This window comes from Salvelinus fontinalis, chromosome 5 (assembly GCF_029448725.1).
Source record: "Salvelinus fontinalis isolate EN_2023a chromosome 5, ASM2944872v1, whole genome shotgun sequence".
Classification (NCBI taxonomy): domain Eukaryota; kingdom Metazoa; phylum Chordata; class Actinopteri; order Salmoniformes; family Salmonidae; genus Salvelinus; species Salvelinus fontinalis.
In genome coordinates, this window is record NC_074669.1 from 7,517,770 (window position 1) to 7,540,656 (window position 22,887).

Below are 22,887 nucleotides of genomic sequence, written 5' to 3' on the forward strand. Positions count from 1 at the left end.
ATATGAGGTGATGGCGGCAAATTAATGTTAAGACAATGGGCCTCGGGATCTCGTCACAGTATCACATTGCCATAGATAAAATGCTATTGTGTTCATTGTTCTTAGCTTATACCTGCCCATACCATAACCCCACTCTGTTCACAATGTTGACATCAGCAAACCGCTCGCCCACACGACACCATACAGTCTGCCATCTGCCCGGTACAATTGAAAACAGGATTCATCCACGAAGAGCTGCAGTTGTGAGGCCAGATGGACGTACTTTAACATTTTCTAAAACAACGTTGGAGGCGGCTTATGGTAAAGCAATTAACACATTCCTGTAGTCAGCATGCCAATTGCACACTCCCTAAAAACTTGCGACATCTGTGGCATTGTGTTGTGACAAAACTGCACATTTTAGAGTGTCCTTATATTGTCCCCAGCACAACCTGCACCTGTGTAATGATGTTGCTGTTTAATCAGCTTCTTGATATGCCACACCTGTCAGGTGGATGGATTATCTTTCAAACTTTGGATTGCTAGACATTCGCGTTTTACACCCGACCAACCACCCTCCTTTCGTTTTTGCCTTAACTAACCTTATATCTTATGTAACCATACCAAACGTAAGATAATTGGATTGTCCCGAGTATACTTTTACTATGTTACGTCTAATCTATGATACCAGTCTGTAAAACTACATGTTCGCGCATCCAATTTCTGCTGCCACGCATCAAAACCAAGAACTGATTCAGAGTCGAACGTTTACCGATATGAAAATGACAGTATTGGCTACCTACTTCTAACGTTTTAGCGATTTTGGTCGTGACACACACCATGGCTATCAAGTCGATAGCCTACTTTGTGCATAGTTTATCCAAACTGTACTCCAACGTTTTAGAAATCCGAAATACATCTAAAACGTCAAGTATATGATTAGCAGATTGTTCTTTTTTTACAACAAAATTATATTTCCCAAATCAGACAGTGAACGTTCCCTTTGCTGTCCCATGGAAAGTTCCACTATAAACCAAGCATGCTGCTGTCACGCGTACCGTCGCGAGCCCACTGCTGCCTTGTCTTCACATTACGGAGAAGGCTCGCAACAAGTATGATGAACATAAACCATTTAAACCTGACAAATTCAAACATATTGTTATTTTACCTTAAAACTTTGCCCACCGCCTGAAGGACCATTTTACAACTTAATCCGCTTTTTGCGTTCCTCTGTGAGTGCATATCCGTATTTTCGCCTGAAATAGAACAGTAATCTCCGACCATACTTGATGGGAAAACTTTTTTTTTTTTTTTTTTACTTCTATCCACACCGTCGCTCTCGGATGAGGCTCCAAAATTAAACACTCCAACTTTCACTGTACATAAGACCCGAAGAGAAACGTATTTGTGGCTTTCGCAACTGCCAGCCCCCCTTTCTCCACTTGCAGCCAATCCGTGGAGAGGAGAGTCCTCGGGGTGCGAAAAAAGAACCCCCACAATACGTACGTCACAGCCTTATTATGTAGAGGTGATCCACGGTTGTCACTAGTTACCATAGCCACAAAATCTAAAATGGTCTATATCGTAAAAATGTATTTCCTAATAATTCGAAAGATCGATTAAAACACCTGGTTTTCTGAGTAGACTATGCCTACTTCGATTTTGACCTTACACCGATTATGATAGAGTAAGGTGTTTACATGACTAATGCCATGCTAGCTGTCCGATTTATTTTCCACAAGCCTCCAGTCATCTCACTAGACATGCTAGCTGTCTGATTTATGTTCCACAGGCCTCTAGTCATCTCACCAGACAGGTTTGCTGCATTGAGTGGCCCGACGCCAGAAGAACGTGCTTAGTGTGTTTAATAGGCTACATGTTGAGACGATGAGGCCACATTCTTGTGTCTGACTGAACCTCACTTGGAACTAAATTATGAGGCCGGGAGATGAGCAGTAGACGGACATGTAGCTACTTGACTTCACAACAGGGCTGGTGGTGAGAGACGGTGCTTTACCACAACAGGGCTGGTGGTGAGAGACGGTGCTTTACCACAACAGGGCTGGTGGTGAGAGACGGTGCTTTACCACAACAGGGCTGGTGGTGAGAGACGGTGCTTTACCACAACAGGGCTGGTGGTGAGAGACGGTGCTTTACCACAACAGGGCTGGTGGTGAGAGACGGTGCTTTACCACAACAGGGCTGGTGGTGAGAGACGGTGCTTTACCACAACAGGGCTGGTGGTGAGAGACGGTGCTTTACCACAACAGGACTGCTGGTGAGAGACGGTGCTTTACCACAACAGGACTGCTGGTGTTACTGGTGAGAGACGGTGAGGCAAACCTCCAAGCAAGGAAAAGGGGGATACCTGGTCAGTTGTACAACTGAATGCCTTCAACTGAAATGTGTCTTACGCATTTAACCCAACCTCTGAATCAGAGAGATGTGGGGGGCTGCCTTAATCAACATCCACAGCGCCCTGGGAACAGTGGGTTAACTGCCTTGCTCAGGGGCAGAATTACATTTTTACCTTGTCAGCTTAGGGATTCGATCCAGCAACCTTTCGGGAATGAGTGTGAACACGGGAGGTGGTGTTTTTGATAGTTTGGGCCAAAGTCTGAGGTCTAGCTCATAGTGGCATGACACAATGTAGACTTGGTTGATATCGATCATCAACTTTGAGAGTACAAAGACAGTAGAAAAGCAATGTTGAAATAGGCCTACTACAGCAAAGGCAGTGAGAAGGACAAAAAAAAGGTCAGGTTATGACAAAGGATCATGAGTTAAAAGGAATACAACAAACCGTTCTTTCTCCCTACTTTCCTCAGACATGTCTCTCACCATCGTTCATTCTCCCTTGCTTTCTTTTCTCTTCTGAACCCATCTCTCTTTCTCTCAATTCTCCCCTTTCTCTGGCCAGGACTGGTATCCATTAAAGTATCTCATAGTGCTAATCTACGATCAGCCCCCCCCCCCCCCCCGTCCATATTATGTAATTCATTATGATCTAAATCTCCTACTCAGAGACGCTATGTGAATATGGGCCCTAGTCCCCCCCCCCCCCAGGCTGGACCGGTGGGGTTGCAGCTGTAGCATGGACGCTCACAAAGACACAGTAATCTGGGGGATCTCTGGAGCCCAGCTCACTCCCAGTGTGTGTGTGTGTGTGTGTGTGTGTGTGTGTGTGTCACAGTCTGAGTGTGTAAGGGTCAGAGTATGTCAGGGTCTGGGCTCCAATCATTGTGTGTCAGGGTAAATTCCATTTCCACCCAGTCAATCTTTACGTGTGTGTGTTTGCAAGAGAGAGCCCCTGTGTGTTTATGCACTGTGAGTTGCTATCTATTTGTGTGTGTTTCTATGACTTTCTGAGAGTGAGAGAGGTGGTCTGATAGGGCCCTGTACAGGTCCATCTGCACACTCAGTCAGCACAAATCCCTTAGAAGACTTCTGCTTCACAATTTTACATTTAAGATGTTTGGTGCAGTATTCCTCAAGTGAAAAATGTGCATGAAAACGATTAGTCTCTCGTTGAATGACAAACACTTCATTGAAGAATCCCTACTGTTGAACAATCACCAACGAAGGGGCATAGACGTCGGCTACTGACTTTGGCTTGCCTCGAGAGAAAAAATGTGCGCACGAACAGCTGAAAAAAACCTTGCTGGACACCAAAACGAACAAAAACGTCACAAAATGTCATCATAATATATGTACGAACTCTTTCGGATGGGAAGCATACGGACGCCTTTAGGCACCTCTCCCCGTCTGGCCCCAGCACAGCGCTCACTCTGAGGGAGAGGGGAGGGAGGCTGGGGAGTGGAGCTCTGGTGCTCCAGAGGCTCGCTCTGAGTGGCTTCTGCTGTGGTGAGTAGAAAGAGAGAGAAGGGGAAGGAGAGAGGGGAAAGAGGCCAGAATAGGGTAGAGCCTTTTCCCAGGAGCTATTTCTAACCTCCGCCTGCCTCTGCCTGGCCCTGGGCTATACTGACCAGAGAGAAAGGGGTGAGAGAGGGGGAGGTAGGGAGGGGGAACAGCGTGTAGGAGAGAGAGACCGAGAAAGAGAGGGGGTGAAGACAGAGACAGGGGTAGGTGGTGAGATTACACTCACAGAAGTTATGTTCACTGTTAATTTTTATTGTTTATTTCACTTTCGTTAATTATCTACTTCACTTGCTTGGGCAATGTTAACATATGTTTCCCATGCCAATAAAGCTTTTGAATTGAAAGAAAGCAACAGTAGTGAGAGCGACACTAGGGCCATGAGTGAACAGTCCTACCTGGCTTCGGGCCCTACGTACTTGAGGTGGTGACAAGTGGAAGTAATGGAATGGAAATGGAACTTTCCATAGATTAGCTTACAACTATTAGATCAGAAGGCAGCCATTCAAGATCACTGGACCATAGCCAGGGCCTATATTTGGAATTAACTCCATTCAAGACAGTGGGCTCAATCAGACTTCAAAGACAACTTAATGAAGTACAGCAATTCGGTTACTGGATAGTACTAATCCATTATTGTATATGAGCCGATTTGGGTGGAAATTATCCTTATAACGACAACTAATTCATTGCTGTTGTAGGCAGGCTAATATAGTTAGCACTGGTGTCCTACGTCAGGGGTCCCAAACTGTTTCAATCAGGGCCCCCCTTCCAGAATTAGGAAACATACACGCCACGTTTATTTCTATGTGCACAAGCACTGTCCATGACACACACTGTCCATACCACTCGTTGGTGGAGTGAATTTTGCAGATTTAAAGCTTATTTCCTGCAATTCTACACATTTTGTCATGGGGTGCATAGAACATTTTGCTGTTTTAAATCACATTTTCTTGCAATTCCGTACATTTTGCCATGTCGAATGTGTATTCATGTGATATGAGTGACATTTAAAAATATATAATAATAATAATAAATTTATATATATATATTAAAATACCCCCCAAAAAACGTTAGCTGACATGAGCTAGTTGATCTGGACATTTCTGACAAGTTATAAATAGCTCTGAAAAGTATGAAATGACTAATATGACAAGAGGAACTGATGATGCACTACCCAATTTTGAAATTGCACCTTGTGCATTCTACTATTACAACTTTAAAGAGTAAGTTTAAAGCTGGACCGAGTTCCTTTAAAAAGTTTAATTACATTTTGGGGGGGGGCCCGCCGGCCCCTCGCGCCCCACAGTTTGGGAACAACTGTCCTATGTAACCCAACCTCATATAGAGCCTTACAGGTAGAAATCAAACCACTGACTACAGATCTAGCCTACAGGTTGTAATCCCTCACACAAATAAACTTAATTCTTACATAGCCCAAGATTTGACGTGAGTGGAAAGTGCGGTCGGACACGTTCCTCTTCTACCGGACAGAGACAACTATGATTCTTAGCTACTGTTGACGTAGCTTCTTGGCAGCTTCTTCACAGACAAGACATGGCATCACTCACATAAATCCTATTCTGTATAACAAACACTAAACATTATCTAAATGTCACTGGATTGGTATAAATGATCGTTTGTTTGACATGCTAAGGTCTTCTTCCTAAACATGATCTCACGCCATACGGCCTAAATCACATTCTGAATCGTTCAGTGGGGACAGTGGGCTCTCCCGAGTGGCGCAGCGGTCTAAGGCACTGCATCTCAGTGCTAGAGGCATCACTACAGACACCCTGGTTCGAATCCAGGCTGTATCACAACCGGAAGTGATTGGGAGTCCCATAATTATCACAGCGTCGTCCGGGTTTGGCTGGTGTAGGCCGTCATTGTAAATAAGAATTTGTTCTTAACTGACTTTCCTAGTTACATAAAGGTTCAATAAAATAAATAAAACAATACATCCGATAATAGGACCTGAGCTCTGTTGACAGAGCGGTGCAGTTTTCAGCGTAACTTTTGCAGACTTGTTGTGGTGGTCGTCGTCAAAGTTGTTTCCGCAAGTCGCAAAATTAGCACGACACGATTTAGAAAATAAAAAGCTTGCAGTACGCTCAGTGCTCCATAGGGATTTCACAGAGATTTGCTTGTTTTTGTGAGAAACATTCAAAAAAATAACAGGAATTTCACAATATGAAAAGCATATACGAAAATACTACAGGTCATGTCTCAAAATCGATATTTATCTTAGATATATTTTGTTTTATGTCCTGTGGATTTGAGAAGATGAGTTCAATGGGAAAGTGAGCCTGTCAGGTAGCCTTCATTCTCGCAAAGCTGACGCGATGCAGTGAAGTTTTCCTTGTTTTTCAACACTTTTTGTTCTCTGGCCTCCATTGATTTAGTCACCCTAATTTTGACCATCCTACAAGGGTTAGAACTCCAATAACTTTTCAACAGATTATGATAGAGACATGATGTTTGGATCATTGTTTTTTTTGAGGATTATCTACACAATTACCATTATTTTAACCATTGTACAAAAGACGCATTTCTGATTGGACAGCCTACATTCTGTAGAAATAGTACGTGGGTAGCTAGCCCATAACCCGAAACTTTAGCCAATCTAACTCATATCCGATCCTTTTAACAGTGAATGGATATTTCACGAGTTAAAATGATACTAACTTTACTCATAAAACATATCCTCCTGATTTGCTCAGTAGGGAACTATGCATCAGGATGATGACACAGGGGACTAATCCACAGATCTATGATCAGTTCATCCTAGCCCCCTAATCCTATCTTTTGGGGCTCCCGAGTGGCGCAGCGGTCTAAGGCAGTGCTAGAGGCGTCACTACAGACCCTGGTTTGATTCCAGGCTGTATCACAACCGGTCGTGATTGGGATTCCCATGGGGAATCGGCCGTCATTGTAAATAAGAATTTGTTCTTAACCGACTTGCCAAGTTAAATAAAGGTAAAATTAAAAATATAAACTAACCCATAGGGTGGTGAGAAGATATCTGACCCAGTATCAGTGGTCAGATGGGCAACTTCTAGACTACCTACACCGTCAAAGACAGCTTCCCAGCAAACCACAGTGTCCTGCTTTGAGGCCCATATTAAATAAAAAACACACAATGCTCATTAAAAAAAAACACGAGGGAGGGGAAAGGAGGAGTAAAAAGAAAGAGTTGTGTAAGAAGGTTGCTCTAAACACTGACGTCAATGGCCAGGCCTTTTTGACTTTTTGACTTTCTCCAGGAAGGACTTTGGAGTGAGGTAAAGTCCAAATCTGATTACTGTTGCTCAATCAACCATCTATTGATATCTATCGTCCAATTCAAGAGAATGCAAGCGAGATAAAAAAAAGGCGGTATGGAAAAATGCCATTAATTCAAATATTTAGGCAAATGTCACAGTGACCAGAAAAGGGCTTGGTGGTATGTCTGTCACTATAAAGAAAAGTCAGTCAGTGAAGAAACTAGTCGAGTAGTAGGCCAGGAGTAGGCAACTAGATTCAGCCACGGAACGATTTTTGCCGGATGGTCGGGATGCTGGAACATAATTATAATCATTTGTAGCTCAACATGTAGCTCAGTTGGTAGAGCAGGGTGCTTGAAACGACAGGGCTGTGGGGTCCCCACAGGGGACCAGTATGATTTTTATTTATGAAAATGTATTGCACTCACTTCTTCTGTAAGTCGCTCTGTAAAAGAGCGTCTGCTAAATGACTAAAATGTCAAATGTACACTGCAAATTTACTACACGAGTAAATAACAATCATTTCATACTATCATTACATTGAGAAACAGTCACGTCTCTTGAATATTTTTTGTTGTTGCTGAAATCCTGGTGATTTTACACACTTTTTCTAATCTTTGGGGGGCAAAAAATGTACGATTATGTAGTAAGCTATTTAAAATAACTGAGAAAACATACATCCATTTTCAAAATGTTCACAAAAAAGGTGTTCTCCACTAGGGCTGTGACGGTCATTACATTTTGTCAGCCAAAACTTGAAGCTAGTTCATTCATGGTGTTCAAAACTAAAAGCTAGTTCCTGCTGTCCCCTCCGATACAATTTGCAGCGCTGGCTGGTCCAACGGGTTGGGTGTGAAAGTCAGTGAATGGACCTTCCACCTTTTTAACACCAAGAAAACACAGATTCCTGCCAGCAACAGATGAATCACACAGCAGTAGATATGCCTCGGGCCTGGCAAAAGCGCAGTCCACCCCTTCAACCCCACGATATAGCCAAAGGCACTGTAGACCAAGAGTGACTGGTCACATTGAGTGACTGGTGCATTGACCAATGGACTGGCAGAATTTGGGCACGGTGTGTGGACTGTGTGTGTGTGTGTGTGTGTGTGTGTGTGTGTGTGTGTGTGTGTGTGTGTGTGTGTGTGTGTGTGTGTGTGTGTGTGTGTGTGTGTATATATGAGAGAGTAGTTTGTGTGTGTACCTTGTGTCAGGTGGGTTTGTGTGTATGGTCTGTACAAGCGTGTGCAAGGCAAATCTGGACAAAAGAACGTGTTAGCAAACCCAGCAAAGTATCAAATCAATGGAAGTGTACCTTTGCGCTGACTGACAGGTCAAATCTTGTTTGCTTAACTTGCTCGATGCACTACCTCAAAGATGGCTGTTAAATGAGGGGCTTATGGGTAATGGCAAATTGTAATTTGCTATCACAAAACATTTTAAACTCAAGGTAGGTAAATTAATTTGTTGTCTACACAGGTGTATCATTTCTAAAACATAGCATTTTATACATAGCTACTCTTTCCCCCGTATCCCTTCACCTCTCCATGTTGCTCTTTTACAGACCACTTGGGGGCCCGTATTCCTTCACCTCTCCATGTTGCTCTTTTACAGACCACTTGGGGGCCCGTATTCCTTCACCTCTCCATGTTGCTCTTTTACAGACCACTTGGGGGCCCGTATTCCTTCACCTCTCCATGTTGCTCTTTTACAGACCACTTGGGGGCCCGTATTCCTTCACCTCTCCATGTTGCTCTTTTACAGACCACTTGGGGGCCCGTATTCCTTCACCTCTCCATGTTGCTCTTTTACAGACCACTTGGGGGCCCGTATTCCTTCACCTCTCCATGTTGCTCTTTTACAGACCACTTGGGGGCCCGTATTCCTTCACCTCTCCATGTTGCTCTTTTACAGACCACTTGGGGGCCCGTATTCCTTCACCTCTCCATGTTGCTCTTTTACAGACCACTTGGGGGCCCGTATTCCTTCACCTCTCCATGTTGCTCTTTTACAGACCACTTGGGGGCCCGTATTCCTTCACCTCTCCATGTTGCTCTTTTACAGACAACTTGGGGGCCCGTATCCCTTTACCTCTCCATGTTGCTCTTTTACAGACAACTTGGGGGCCCGTATTCCTTCACCTCTCCATGTTGGTCTATCTTTTACAGGCCACTTGGGGACCCGTATCCCTTCACCTCTCCATGTTGCTCTTTTGCAGGCCACTAGGGGGCCCGTATCCATTATTTCCCATCTCCTTTCCCTCCATATACTCTACCTCAAGCCCTGCATTCCAGCTGGGGAAGGGCTGCTTGCCCCAACATCCATCCCTCGCTCTACACACAGCCTGGCTAAACAAAGGAAAGACGAAACATAGAGAGAGACAGACGGAGAGAAAGGGTGGGGAGAATAGGATATCATTTCTAAGAACATGGATCCATTGCAAAAGTTGTTTATTTACTTTGGATGGTGTACGTTCCCAGGGTGGAAACATTAAAACCTCTTCTCAACAACTAACTGTGACATTAAAGAAAATTACACAATTACAACCACATTTATAGCCCCATTAAAATCACCAACAAAGACTAAAATGTCAAACCATTCTTGCTCGCTAGTTTTCTAGGATCGCAGCTAGCTCTAAAAGAGGATGTATGAGTGGAAAAGGAAGGGGAAGCTGTAAGTCGCTCTGGATAAGAGCGTCTGCTAAATGAATCAAATGTAAATAATGGTTTGAGTTCTGACTGATGGAGAAAGGGGGCAACGACAAGATGGAGCCGGAGCGGATGAGAACTACCAGACCTCCCTCTGTCTGTTTCTATCTACATAGCTACAGTTTGTATTAACTGGATCAGATGAGGTGGAACAGGATGGGAAGGGAGGATGAAGAGTTAGAAGACAGGAAGGAGAAGAGGATGGAGGAGGAGAGGAGGAGATGAGAAGGACAGCGAGGGTGAAAAGAGGAGAGAGAGGAGATGGACAGTGGTTGAGGGGAAGTGAAAGGAGAAGTGAATGAGGAATGAAAAGTGACAAGAGGGTTAATAGAAAACAGAGAGAGTGAAGGAGAGGGAGTGGATTAAAAGAGGAGAGGAGTGAGAGTGTGCAGTAGGAGCGGGGAGGTTGTCACAGCATGCCCTGGCTCAGCGATCTGTACTGTCCTCCCTACATTCCACAGACAGGGGAGAGGAGAGGAGGCCTCAGTGTGCTGCCTCAGCCAGAACATCCAGCCCATAACTCACCTTGCTGTCTCCGTCTCCATTTCCTCCCATGGGGTTTTCATCCTATCTCTTCACCTTTTTTTTATTATCTTGTTCTAACCTCTTTCTCTCCGTCATCACTCAGGCCTATCTTATCTTCCTCCACCTCTTCTCTGGGTGGAGAGAATACAGGCCGTATTTCAGGTAAGGGGCTGGAACGAGAGCTGCACTGCAGGGTCAGATGGTCATTTATGAGATGGTCTTGATAAGGGTCAAGAAAGTTAAAAAGGTGCACTATGGAGAAATCGCACTGGCTTTTCCTGGTTGCTAAAATTCTAATAGTTCGTCGAATTTCAATTTGTGTGACAAAACAAGCAACTAAAAGGGGGATACCTAGTCAGTTGTACAACAATGCATTCAAATTAAATGTGTCTTCCGCATTTAACCCAACCCCTCTGAATCAGAGAGGTGCGGGGGGCTGCCTTAATTGACACCCATGTCTCCGGCACCCATGGAACAGTGGGTTAACTGCCTTGCTCAGGGGCCGAATGACAGATTTTTACCTTGTCAGTTGGGGATTCGATCCAGCAACCTTTCGATTACTGGCCCAACGCTCTAACCACTAGACTCCCGGCATACTGTAGAGAATCATTGTACCATCTAAACCGCTGTGAAATATATTTTCCATAACTAAACATATATTAATTTCAGCTGTTTGAAGCCGGTGTACAAAACCAAAACACGCAAAACAAAACATAAGAACAGGAAGCATAGAAAAAGTCTAAGAACAGATCTACTGTTTATTAGACTTGCTTTCAATGATAATGACAGATCTAACACACACATTTCTATGTAAATTTGGTCAGGTTGCCCAAAAAGTATATTGCAACTTCAAGATGTAAGGATGGAATGTGCTGGGGGAGTCAACCTTTGGAATCAGAGGGGGTCAGGGGAGTCAATCTCTGGAATGAGAGCCAAAACTAACACAGGTCAGGTTCATTGCCTGTCTGTCTCTGACATTGGCAGTTAACCCAAGGCTCCTGTCAATTATGAGATGTTCAGTTCCTGATAATAGGTTGAGGTCAGGGCTCTAAATTAAACAAAATATAATTTGTAGCACACAACTTTAAAAAGTTAGGAGCGCAACATAAAATTTAGGACCCCTAGAAAATAAGATATATACTATATGAATTCTTAGCTACATCTGAAGCACGTTGTGCCCTAATATGTACAACTAATATGTAACCGTTAAATATATTTGTTTATTATGAAGCTAACATGTTGATACAAATACCTGTCATTGAAATTAAAGTCATTTGTGGAATATTACTACATTATGTAAAATCACTATTTTCCTATTGAGAAGCATTACATTGTTAAAAGGATACTTCAGGATTGTGGCAATGAGGCCCTTTAACTACTTCCCCAGAGTCATATGAACTCGTGGATACCATTTTTAATGTCTCTGTGTCCAGTATGAAGGAAGTTAGAGGTAGTTTCGGGAGCCAATGCTAACTAGCGTTAGCACAATGACTGTAAGTCTATGGGTATGTCTAAATAAATAAAAGTTAAATAAACTGTCATTGGATTGCATTATTGTTATCAATGATATTATGAATAAGAATGGTGGTTACGTCACATATGCAGCTATCGAAAATGTGAACATTTGCTCAATACAAAGTTACAACCAATTGATTGCAGCGTTAGCACATAACGAGAAGGCAAGTGGAAGGGAGAGAAGGTAGGAAACTTGTTTGTCTGGCCTATATTAAAAATCTAAATTCACTGAAAGAAAATTGGCATTATTAGCAGTTCCTTTAGAAGACAAAAATGCAGGATCGAGGCAAAGATGAAGACAGCAAAGTACAGAGAGAGCCATATTTTTTTGAAACTGCACTGTCGGTTAGGGGCTCGTAAGTAAGCATTTCACTGTAAGGTCTACTACACCTGCTGTATTCGGTGCATGCGACTAATAAAATTTGATTTGATTGATGAAAACCTACTCCAGAGCGCTCAGGACCTCAGACTGGGGCGAAGGTTCACCTTCCAACAGGACAACGACCCTAAGCACACAGCCAAGACAACCCAGGAGTAGCTTCGGGCCAAGTCTCAATGTCCTTGAGTGGCCCAGCCAGAGCTCAGACTTGAACCGGATTTAACATCTCTGGAGAGACCTGAAAATAGCTGTGCAGCGACGCTCCCCATCCAACCTGACAGAGCTTGAGAGGATCTGCAGAGAAGAATCGGAGAAACTCCCCAAATACAGGTGTGCCAAACTTGTAGCGTCATACCCAAGAAGACTCGAGGCTGTAATAGCTGCCAAATGTGCTTCAACAAAGTACTGGGTAAAGGGTCTGAAAACGTGTGTAAACTTATGTTTGATATAATGGCTTTTTTTGGTCCTCCAATAAATCGGTATCGGCGTTGAAAGATCATAATCGGTCGACCTCTACTGGATATACTGTTGAAGTTACCAGGTGGTTAAGCTGGATATACTGTTGAAGTTACCAGGTAGTTAAGTTGGATATACTGTTGGAGTTACCAGGTAGTTAAGCTGGATATACTGTTGAAGTTACCAGGTAGTTAAGCTGGATATACTGTTGAAGTTACCAGGTAGTTAAGCTGGATATACTGTTGAAGTTACCAGGTAGTTAAGCTGGATATACTGTTGAAGTTACCAGGTAGTTAAGCTGGATATACTGTTGAAGTTACCAGGTAGTTAAGCTGGATATACTGTTGAAGTTACCAGGTAGTTAAGCTGGATATACTGTTGGAGTTACCAGGTAGTTAAGCTGGATATACTGTTGAAGTTACCAGGTAGTTAAGCTGGATATACTGTTGGAGTTACCAGGTAGTTAAGTTGGATATACTGTTGGAGTTACCAGGTAGTTAAGCTGGATATACTGTTGAAGTTACCAGGTAGTTAAGCTGGATATACTGTTGGAGTTACCAGGTAGTTAAGCTGGATATACTGTTGGAGTTACCAGGTAGTTAAGCTGGATATACTGTTGAAGTTACCAGGTAGTTAAGCTGGATACAGTGGTAAAGTTACCAGGTAGTTAAGCTGGATATACTGTTGAAGTTACCAGGTGGTTAAGCTGGATATACTGTTGGAGTTACCAGGTAGTTAAGCTGGATACAGTGGTAAAGTTACCAGGTAGTTAAGTTGGATATACTGTTGGAGTTACCAGGTGGTTAAGCTGGATATACTGTTGGAGTTACCAGGTAGTTAAGCTGGATATACTGTTGGAGTTACCAGGTGGTTAAGCTGGATATACTGTTGGAGTTACCAGGTAGTTAAGCTGGATATACTGTTGAAGTTACCAGGTAGTTAAGCTGGATATACTGTTGGAGTTACCAGGTGGTTAAGCTGGATATACTGTTGAAGTTACCAGGTGGTTAAGCTGGATACAGTGGTAAAGTTACCAGGTGGTTAAGCTGGATATACTGTTGAAGTTACCAGGTAGTTAAGTTGGATATACTGTTGGAGTTACCAGGTGGTTAAGCTGGATATACTGTTGAAGTTACCAGGTAGTTAAGCTGGATATACTGTTGAAGTTACCAGGTGGTTAAGCTGGATATACTGTTGGAGTTACCAGGTAGTTAAGCTGGATATACTGTTGAAGTTACCAGGTAGTTAAGCTGGATATACTGTTGAAGTTACCAGGTAGTTAAGCTGGATATACTGTTGAAGTTACCAGGTGGTTAAGCTGGATACAGTGGTAAAGTTACCAGGTAGTTAAGCTGGATATACTGTTGAAGTTACCAGGTAGTTAAGCTGGATATACTGTTGAAGTTACCAGGTAGTTAAGCTGGATACAGTGGTAAAGTTACCAGGTAGTTAAACTGGATATACTGTTGAAGTTACCAGGTAGTTAAGCTAGCTATCTAATTAGGTAACAAACATGACTGAACAAAGTGTGAAACAAATGCGGCTCGTTTTAGAACGGCCAGTGACCTGGTTTCTCAATGTAAATTGCAACCCTCCAATATGGGTTGCGCCTGTAATATGGGTCAGATCCTTTGAACAGTTTGGTCTAGAAACAAGAAGTTTTCGTTGTATAAATGGTGCAAGCATGATGCTAACGAGACAACGGTACAGCAAAGCTTTAGCGTTACAATAAATTTGTTACATTTTATTTTTTATAAAAAAAGGTTTGCACTGGTGCTCCCAAATGAAAACTCCACGGAGCACGGAAAAATATTTAGTTGCATTTTAGAGCCCCGTTTGAGGCTACTGATGATGGGGGTCAGCTTGGCTGATCCTGGATCTGCTCTATGGGTCAACATCTGACTCATCCGCTATCAACGTGTAGCACCTCTGGGTTATGCAACCACAGCCATTTTGGAACAGAAAACTCCAAATACCTCCCGTCAAACAATACTTGTGAGAAAACACTGCTTTGACCTTAAAGGGTGACAACAGTTCTCCATCTCTGCTGTGGGTGGTGAGCATAGAGGTAGAAAGAGGGCTCTGGATGGATAGAACCTGTTTAAGCATGGACATTGCCATTGAGGGCTATGACGAGCCATTTTTCTACCTCTATGGTGAGGACTTTAAAGGTGAGCCATTGTCATCCATCAGAGACAGGCATGTTCACATGACACCAGATGTCCCAGCCCGGCGCCAGCCAGTCAACACAGGTGTGTGCTGTCACTGAGTCACGTTCCTGTTGTCTATGACTGGAGGAGGGAGTCTGTCTGTCTGCTACTGGGCGGCTGTGGCTGGTCTGAGGTCAAGTCATACTAACAGTACCATGCTATTATCAGTGGATGGAAGGGGGGGGGGGGGGTTACATAAGTACAGATCTGGCAAACACAGAGTTACGACAGAAGGGGGAGTTGGACTTAGCTAGTCTTCAAAATACTTTACATTGTTATTCCCTCTCTCACCCGAGGAGCAGTGTATGTGTGAGTGTGTGTCACTCCTGGTGTTCTGTTCGAGGGAAAGGTTCCCCAATGCCACAGTCTTCCCATTTCTCAGAAGCGCTCTTGAAAATGGCATGAAGAATGTTCTTTTCTCAGAAATAATATGACCTGAACCAGTAACCCTGACGACAAAACCAGATGATCATATTAGCATAAACAGAAACTGATCTTGAGACATTTGGTTTGGCAACCATGAGGGTGCAGACTTACTGCACCAAGCATGACAGCACTGCTTCACCATGAGGGTGCAGACTTACTGCACCAAGCATGACACCACTGTTTCACCATGAGGGTGCAGACTTACTGCACCAAGCATGACAGCACTGCTTCACCATGAGGGTGCAGACTTACTGCACCAAGCATGACACCACTGTTTCACCATGAGGGTGCAGACTTACTGCACCAAGCATGACACCACTGTTTCACCATGAGGGTGCAGACTTACTGCACCAAGCATGACACCACTGTTTCACCATGAGGGTGCAGACTTACTGCACCAAGCATGACACCACTGTTTCACCATGAGGGTGCAGACTTACTGCACCAAGCATGACAGCACTGTTTCACCATGAGGGTGCAGACTTACTGCACCAAGCATGACAGCACTGCTTCACCATGAGGGTGCAGACTTACTGCACCAAGCATGACAGCACTGTTTCACCATGAGGGTGCAGACTTACTGCACCAAGCATGACAGCACTGCTTCACCATGAGGGTGCAGACTTACTGCACCAAGCATGACACCACTGTTTCACCATGAGGGTGCAGACTTACTGCACCAAGCATGACACCACTGTTTCACCATGAATGTTCCCTTCAGAGGCCAGTGTTGTATTAAGGAACAATAGCGCCACCTACAGGCACATGTCTATAAACAGACCCTGACAGACGCTTATAGCTTCAGAGTTATATTTTTCCCATTCTCCATTTCCTAGTATAATTCTATAATGAGGGCGTAGATGCTGAAGGATGTTTGTGTTTGTGATGCGTGGGTGAACTCCGTTTCCTGAAACCTGAACCTAACCCACCACATTCACAGCTCTACGCTGCAGCATCCATTCACACAGAGAGATACTGCTGGCTCCATATCACAGTTACTATGTACAGAAAAGTAGTATAAAAAAACTAAGATCTAAAAAGACACAGGAAGTGAGACAGACTTGCCTTTAAAAGCTGCTACTGTATCTTTCTCCAGATGCAGCATCGCACTACGATTGAAACCAGTGAAGCCCGAAAGAATTTGACAGAGCCAGGAGCAGGTGAACTACAGACTACCAGACAGAAGGCCGGGCATTAGAACAGACAGACATCTGAAGACTGGTGTAGCTTAGTAGAACACCACTATCGCCCACCATCCCCACCAACACTATCGCCCATCATCATCACCACCACTATCGTCATCACTCTTCGTATCATCATTGGACATGAGTGAAAGAGGGAGACTGTAGAGGTAGAGGGATGCAAGGAGGGAGAGATGAAGGGAGAGATGGAGGGAGGAGTGGAAAGAGAAGGGCTTGGTGTAGCAGTTGGGCTAGCGATGAGGGACATGCGATGGAGCAATGGAGGAAGGACTAACGAGCGAGGTAAGGAGGGAGGAACGTGACGAAGGGAGGAGTGAAGGGAGAGAGGAGGCTTGTGTAAGAGATGAGGAGAGGGAGGGAGGGAGGGAGGGAGGGAGGGAGGGAGGGAGGGAGGGAGGGAGGGAGGAAGAGTTTGAGGAAAAGAGAGGAGGACTTTGTGCAAGGTCAGGAGGGAAAAGGAAAGGAAGGATGAAATGAAAAGGAGGGAGAGAGGTATGTACTAGGTAGACTGTCCCACACCCTGTCCTGTCCCCACTAATGTTTTCTCAGGAAGCCAGACAGAGGGAGACTGTGTGAAGGAAGGAAAGGTGGAGGGGTAGATAGGAGGGAAGCAGGACTGCGTAAGGGAAAAGGATGGAGGGAGAGAGAGATGGTAGCTGGCACCGCCCATATTTGCTCAGGACGTGCGTGTGGACAGGGGGCAGGCCAGTGGGATGCAGCGGGAACAGAGTGGTCTTTTCATGGAGCAGTAAACCTGGTGGGCAGAGAGAGACAGACTGACTCACTGCCAGGTCAGAGTTACTGGGGCTAAACAACCAATGTCAGTTCTCCTACATAGAGTGAAAAAGGAAACAGGTCAATGTTAGTAAGGAGTAATAAAGTAAGTGGCAGAGAGAGGAGGGTTAAGCAGCATGACGGGAGAAACGGACAGCATGACGGGAGAAACGGACAGCATGACGGGAGAAACGGACAGCATGACGGGAGAAACGGACAGCATGACGGGAGAAACGGACAGCATGACGGGAGAAACGGACAGCATGACGGGAGAAACGGACAGCATGACGGGAGAAACGGACAGCATGACGGGAGAAACGCGAGAGAAACGGACAGCATGACGGGAGAAACGGACAGCATGACGGGAGAAACGGACAGCATGACGGGAGAAACGGACAGCATGACGGGAGAAACGGACAGCATGACGGGAGAAACGCGAGAGAAACGGACAGCATGACGGAAGAAACGGACAGCATGACGGGAGAAACTGAAAGAATGTTTGAAAAATGAGAAACGTCAAAGAGTTCAATGAGTGAACGTGAAGAGTAATCTTCAAGTTAATGGAAATGTCTCACACCCCCTTGTTTTCAGGACTGATACCATCTCCAGCAGATGTTGTCCAAACACTGAATTCAACTGACCACAGTCACGTGTTGCGCCCAAAACATCTACATTTATTACAAAAAGCCCCCACCTGTCCATTTCTCGAGATGTTGTGCAAAGTCTGCTTGAAATAGCCATTCTCATGGTTCATGTGACCAAAATACAACTACAAACATGCAGAGGAAGAAAGCGAGAGAGCAAAACAGAGAAATAAAAAATAAAGAGAGAGCGAGAGAAAAAGAGGGAGACATTGAGAGGTTAAAAGGCCCACCTCCCTGGAAAGTTGGCCGAACAGAGATATGTAGCCTAAGCTCTATTTTAGCACAGGGATATTTATTTTTAATTTAACCTTTATTTAACTAGGCAAGTCAGTTAAGAACAAACTCTTATTTATAATGATGGCCTACCCCGGCCAACGCTGGTCCAATTGTGTGTCGCCCTATGGGACTCCCAATCACGGCCAGTTGTGACTGGAATTGAACCAAGGTCTGTAGTGACGCCTCTAGCACTGAGATGCAGTGCCTTGGAGCACAACATCTCATTGGGGTTGTTTCATCAAAGAGCCTTTCCACACTCTGAAGTCAGGAGGACGTTGCGTTAGGTGTCAGTCAGACTAATAAAGAGACATCTGTAACTACTTGACGAGCATGATGCTGATCATCACTGCTTGGAGAGAATTAACGGACAAACACACTCGCCATTAGTTAGGAGAGATGTGTGTGCTCATCTTCAAAACAACAACTGCTTGTTCAGACAGGAAAAGTCAGAAGAGAATGCAAGGCCAGTTGAAAAACTGCCCAATAGGAACATCAAGATCGGTCTGTATGAAGAAGTAAAGCTCATCAAATATACTACCTTCCTTCAGACTCGACAAAACAGCATATAACAGTGTGTGTGTGTGTGTTTGCTGCATGCATGGGTACATATTCTCCGAGCTATAGGCCCTCTTTACATGCACTACTTTGCTGACACAAACTAGGTCCAGCAGAGACACTTGTGTAGTGTAAAGAGACGGATCTAAATTCAAATCCCTCTTTAGGAGATGTCTCCCAAAGTACCGCCAAGAGATCTCTACACCACAACCCCCCCTCTGAATGGTAGTGTAAAGAACTGCTCTCCCACACCACATGTCCCTGCAATAATGACCTTAATACCAGTAGCCAAATTTGAAAATGAAGGGCTTTGAAAATATCCACACATTTGTGAATCAATGCATTAATGCCGGCAGCATACCACCCTGCATACCACTGCTGGCTTGCTTCTGAAGCTAAGCACGGTTGGTCCTGGTCAGTCCCTGGATGGGAGACCAGATGCTGCTGGAAGTGGTGTTGGAGGGCCAGTAGGAGGCACTCTTTCCTCTGGTCTAAAAAAATATCCCAATGCCCCAGGGCAGTGATTGGGGACACTGCCCTGTGTAGGGTGCCGTCTTTCGGATGGGACGTTAAACGGGTGTCCTGACTCTCTGAGGTCATTAAAGATCCCATGGCACTTATCGTAAGAGTAGGGGTGTTAACCCCGGTGTCCTGGCTAAATTCCCAATCTGGCCCTCAAAACCATCATGGTCACCTAATAATCCCCAGTTTACAATTGTCTCATTCATCCCCCTCCTCTCCCCTGTAACTATTCCCCAGGTCGTTGCTGCAAATGAGAACGTGTTCTCAGTCAACTTACCTGGTAAAATAACGGTAAAATAAAATAAAAATAAATAAAAAAATTAATCAAGTGTGCAACATGGTTTAGGTGCCCTGTATAGCTTTTATATTGACACTATCGTGAACAGAGAGAAGCTTTAGCTCTCCCCTGAGACTGAGACACTACAGCAGCCTGGGGAGAGAAACATGATGCAACCATTACCCTTCATCTGCTATTACTAACACAACAACATTTAGCTACTAGTCTACTACAACTAGCACAGCAACAAGAGCTACTAGCCTGCTACAACTAGCACAGCAACAAGAGCTACTAGCCTGCTACAACTAGCACAGCAACAAGAGCTACTAGCCTGCTACAACTAGCACAGCAACAAGAGCTACTAGCCTGCTACAACTAGCACAGCAACAAGAGCTACTAGCCTGCTAAAACAAGCACGCCAACAATAGCTACTAGCCTGCTACAACTAGCACAGCAACAAGAGCTACTAGCCTGCTACAACTAGCACAGCAACAAGAGCTACTAGCCTGCTACAACTAGCACAGCAACAAGAGCTACTAGCCTGCTACAACTAGCACAGCAACAAGAGCTACTAGCCTGCTACAACTAGCAAAACAGCTAACCTGCTACCAACACAACTACCATAGGGATGTCAAAATCTATTGTTCAACTTATGAACCAAACTTCTTCTGTCAAAAGAATGTCATACCAGTGCTAATGAGATTTCTGTCCATTAGCCATGAGGGATTAATACGACACAATGTACTGCAGTACATGCCTGTTTGTCAGGGAAAATCACACTCAACTCACTAACCAGTTGAACAAACCTCTCAAGAATTACTGAAATGTGACAGATGGCTTGTGGTGCAAGAACTTAACTAGGGCCCTGAGTATTTTCTTGTTCCTTCACAATGTAAACAGACCAGGGAAAGCCGAGGGCCCTATACATAACATATTGTAACAGTGTATTGGTGATAGATTGTTTAGACAGAGAGGAGAATGTTATGATGGATTCCAGGACCAAGCTGCACGTTTTCTTCCTGGAGGGCACTGTTAGGATGGCAGAGAGACCAGAGACACCCTGCCCATCTCACAACGGCAAACACCACACACTCCCCTCCTTCCCTCTGCCAGACTGAAGACACACAAACACTCAACAAAAATCACAAACAGGCAGGTCAACATCGAGAAGACAGAAAAATAGTGCAACCACATGTTCCTGCTTCTTTCTCTCTGACTTTCACACCCAGATGGTGTCGTAATGAGCGAGGGAGGAAGTGGGCAGAAGAGGCTCCCATTCATATTCGAATGGGGAAATAAAGAGGAATAACAGAGGGGTGATAGGTCAAATCAATAAGTACCTTCTGTGAGGTGTAGGTAGGAAGCAGTGGCTCCCTACATAGCAATAAACACTGACAAATGGCAAGCTCTAGGATTCTCAGTGTAGACCAATCAAAGGGGTACGTCGTCTACCTCACAGCGATAATATGAGCTCATCCTTTTTATGAACCGATGAGATCAGCTGCTAGGCATAGAACACCCAGGGGGGCGGGGGAACATCAATGACCTCATCCAGCCGCCCAGGTGTAAACAAGCCTGTGATTGGCTGGCTGGTTGGCAGCACCTGGCTGACTCCTGGGGAGGCAGGGGATATGAGCTCCAATTTAATGATTGAGCTCATTAGGTTTCTATGGCACTACTTTGGGTCCCATGGGATTGTGATGAAGAGACCTACATAGGCACAGTGCTGTTGGTCTTGAAAAGTCACCTTTTATTATCTCCTTTCTTCCCTGACCACCAGCTTAGCAATAAAATAGTAGGAAAGCATTTTAGATTATAGGTCTGCGTGTGTAATAACGTGAGTAAATAACGGATCGGAATGTTACCTCGGGAACATTGCTGTCGTCAGCAAAATCTCTGCCCCATCCCTCCTCCCCTTGTGTCAGTCCACCTCCTCTCAGGTTAACCTAAACAGTCAGTGTGTGTGACTCATAAGAATCATATCTCAGAGAGGAAGTAGAAGTGAACCACTGTTCTGTGAAGGTGGAAGACATGACGATACTGTCTGTATGTGCAAGAGTGTGCTTCCTGTGCCTCAAACTTTTCCTTCCCTCCATCCTTGGTAGCTGCGCCATTTCAGATGGCTGATAATTGAAACAAATGAGGGGCACAGCTGCCAAGCGCACTGCAGTACCCAGCCAATTACACAGCTATGCAGGCAGGGGTGTGTGTGTGTGTGTGTGTGTGTGTGTGTGTGTGTGTGTGTGTGTGTGTGTGTGTGTGTGTGTGTGGAGGGAGAGAGAGAGAGAGAAAGTGTGTGGATAGAAAGAAAGCAGTCTGGAAAGTGTGAGTGTATGAGGTGAAAATGAGAGCATGAGAGAGTGCGAGAACGAGAGAGTGAGTAAGCAAGAGAGAGAGAGAGAAATCATAGGTGCAGAACATTGTGTATTGAGGCATTTTAAGGACTTGCCTGCCTACCTATCCCCCACCCCACTCTCCCCCACTTGCGCCAAACTCCATAAACAGGAAGTGATACGCCCAGGCATTTCCTGTGTCCCTTAAGTTCCCAGAGTCCCTCAGGAGGGGCACACAGCTATGGTTTCTGCCCCTAACCCTTACTAATAGGGTCTACTACCCTTAATCTCATCCCACTGCAGGAGCCAGAAGAGATGTGAGAGGATGACATTGAATCATCCAGCAGCATTAGCCAGCCACAAAAAGACCAAGTTTTCATGGAGAGAGAGAGTGTGTGTGTGTGTGTGTGTGTGTGTGTGTGCGCACGCTGACGGTGCAGATCTAAATGTGGAGGTAAGGTTACAGCAAAGCTGTCTCTTCTCTCTCCAAAGGCAGACTGGCCATCTGGCATTTCTGGCAAATGCCAGGTGGGCTGGTCCACTTTTAGCCCAGGGGCCTGTGTAACTCAGGGTTTTTTTGTGTGCAAAGTTATCATTATCTGGCTAATAATGTGGACATTAAGCAACAACAAAAATTGCCAGTGAAGGGGCCCTCCAAAAAAATCTAAATAAAGGGTCCGGTGTGTTAAAAATGCCAGGGCCGAATTCTGGTCCCAGTCACCTCTGGCCAGACCCAGGTAGGGCTGTGCACACACACACACACTTAGCTGTGCATTACAGTCTAGTGCAGACTGCTGAGTCCAGGTGAAAGCAGAGCAGGACAGGGAGTCTGTCGGTCTGTCAGTCTCCTTATCTGAACTGACCAGTAGGACTGGGCAAATCCAGTATAATGTTAAACTGCTTGCATGTGGCTTACAACTAGAGGTCGACCGATTAATCGGAATGGCCGATTAATGAGGGCCGATTT

The 22,887-nt window shown here is 44.8% G+C and overlaps 1 protein-coding gene across 4 annotated transcripts in view; it reads right to left on the reverse strand.

Moving 5' to 3' along the window:
• The window catches only part of LOC129855015 (MOB kinase activator 2-like), a 103,040-nt gene that overhangs the window by 30,570 nt on the left and 49,583 nt on the right, over nt 1–22,887 (reverse strand). The window contains exon 1 of one of the 4 annotated variants that reach the window (XM_055922247.1): nt 1,148–1,373. The exons of the other annotated variants lie outside the window; for them this stretch is intronic. Coding sequence (XP_055778222.1) covers nt 1,148–1,263 — 116 coding nt within the window. The 5' untranslated portion in view covers nt 1,264–1,373. Of the gene's footprint in view, nt 1–1,147; nt 1,374–22,887 lie in introns of those variants that run through there. 4 annotated transcript variants of the gene reach the window in all.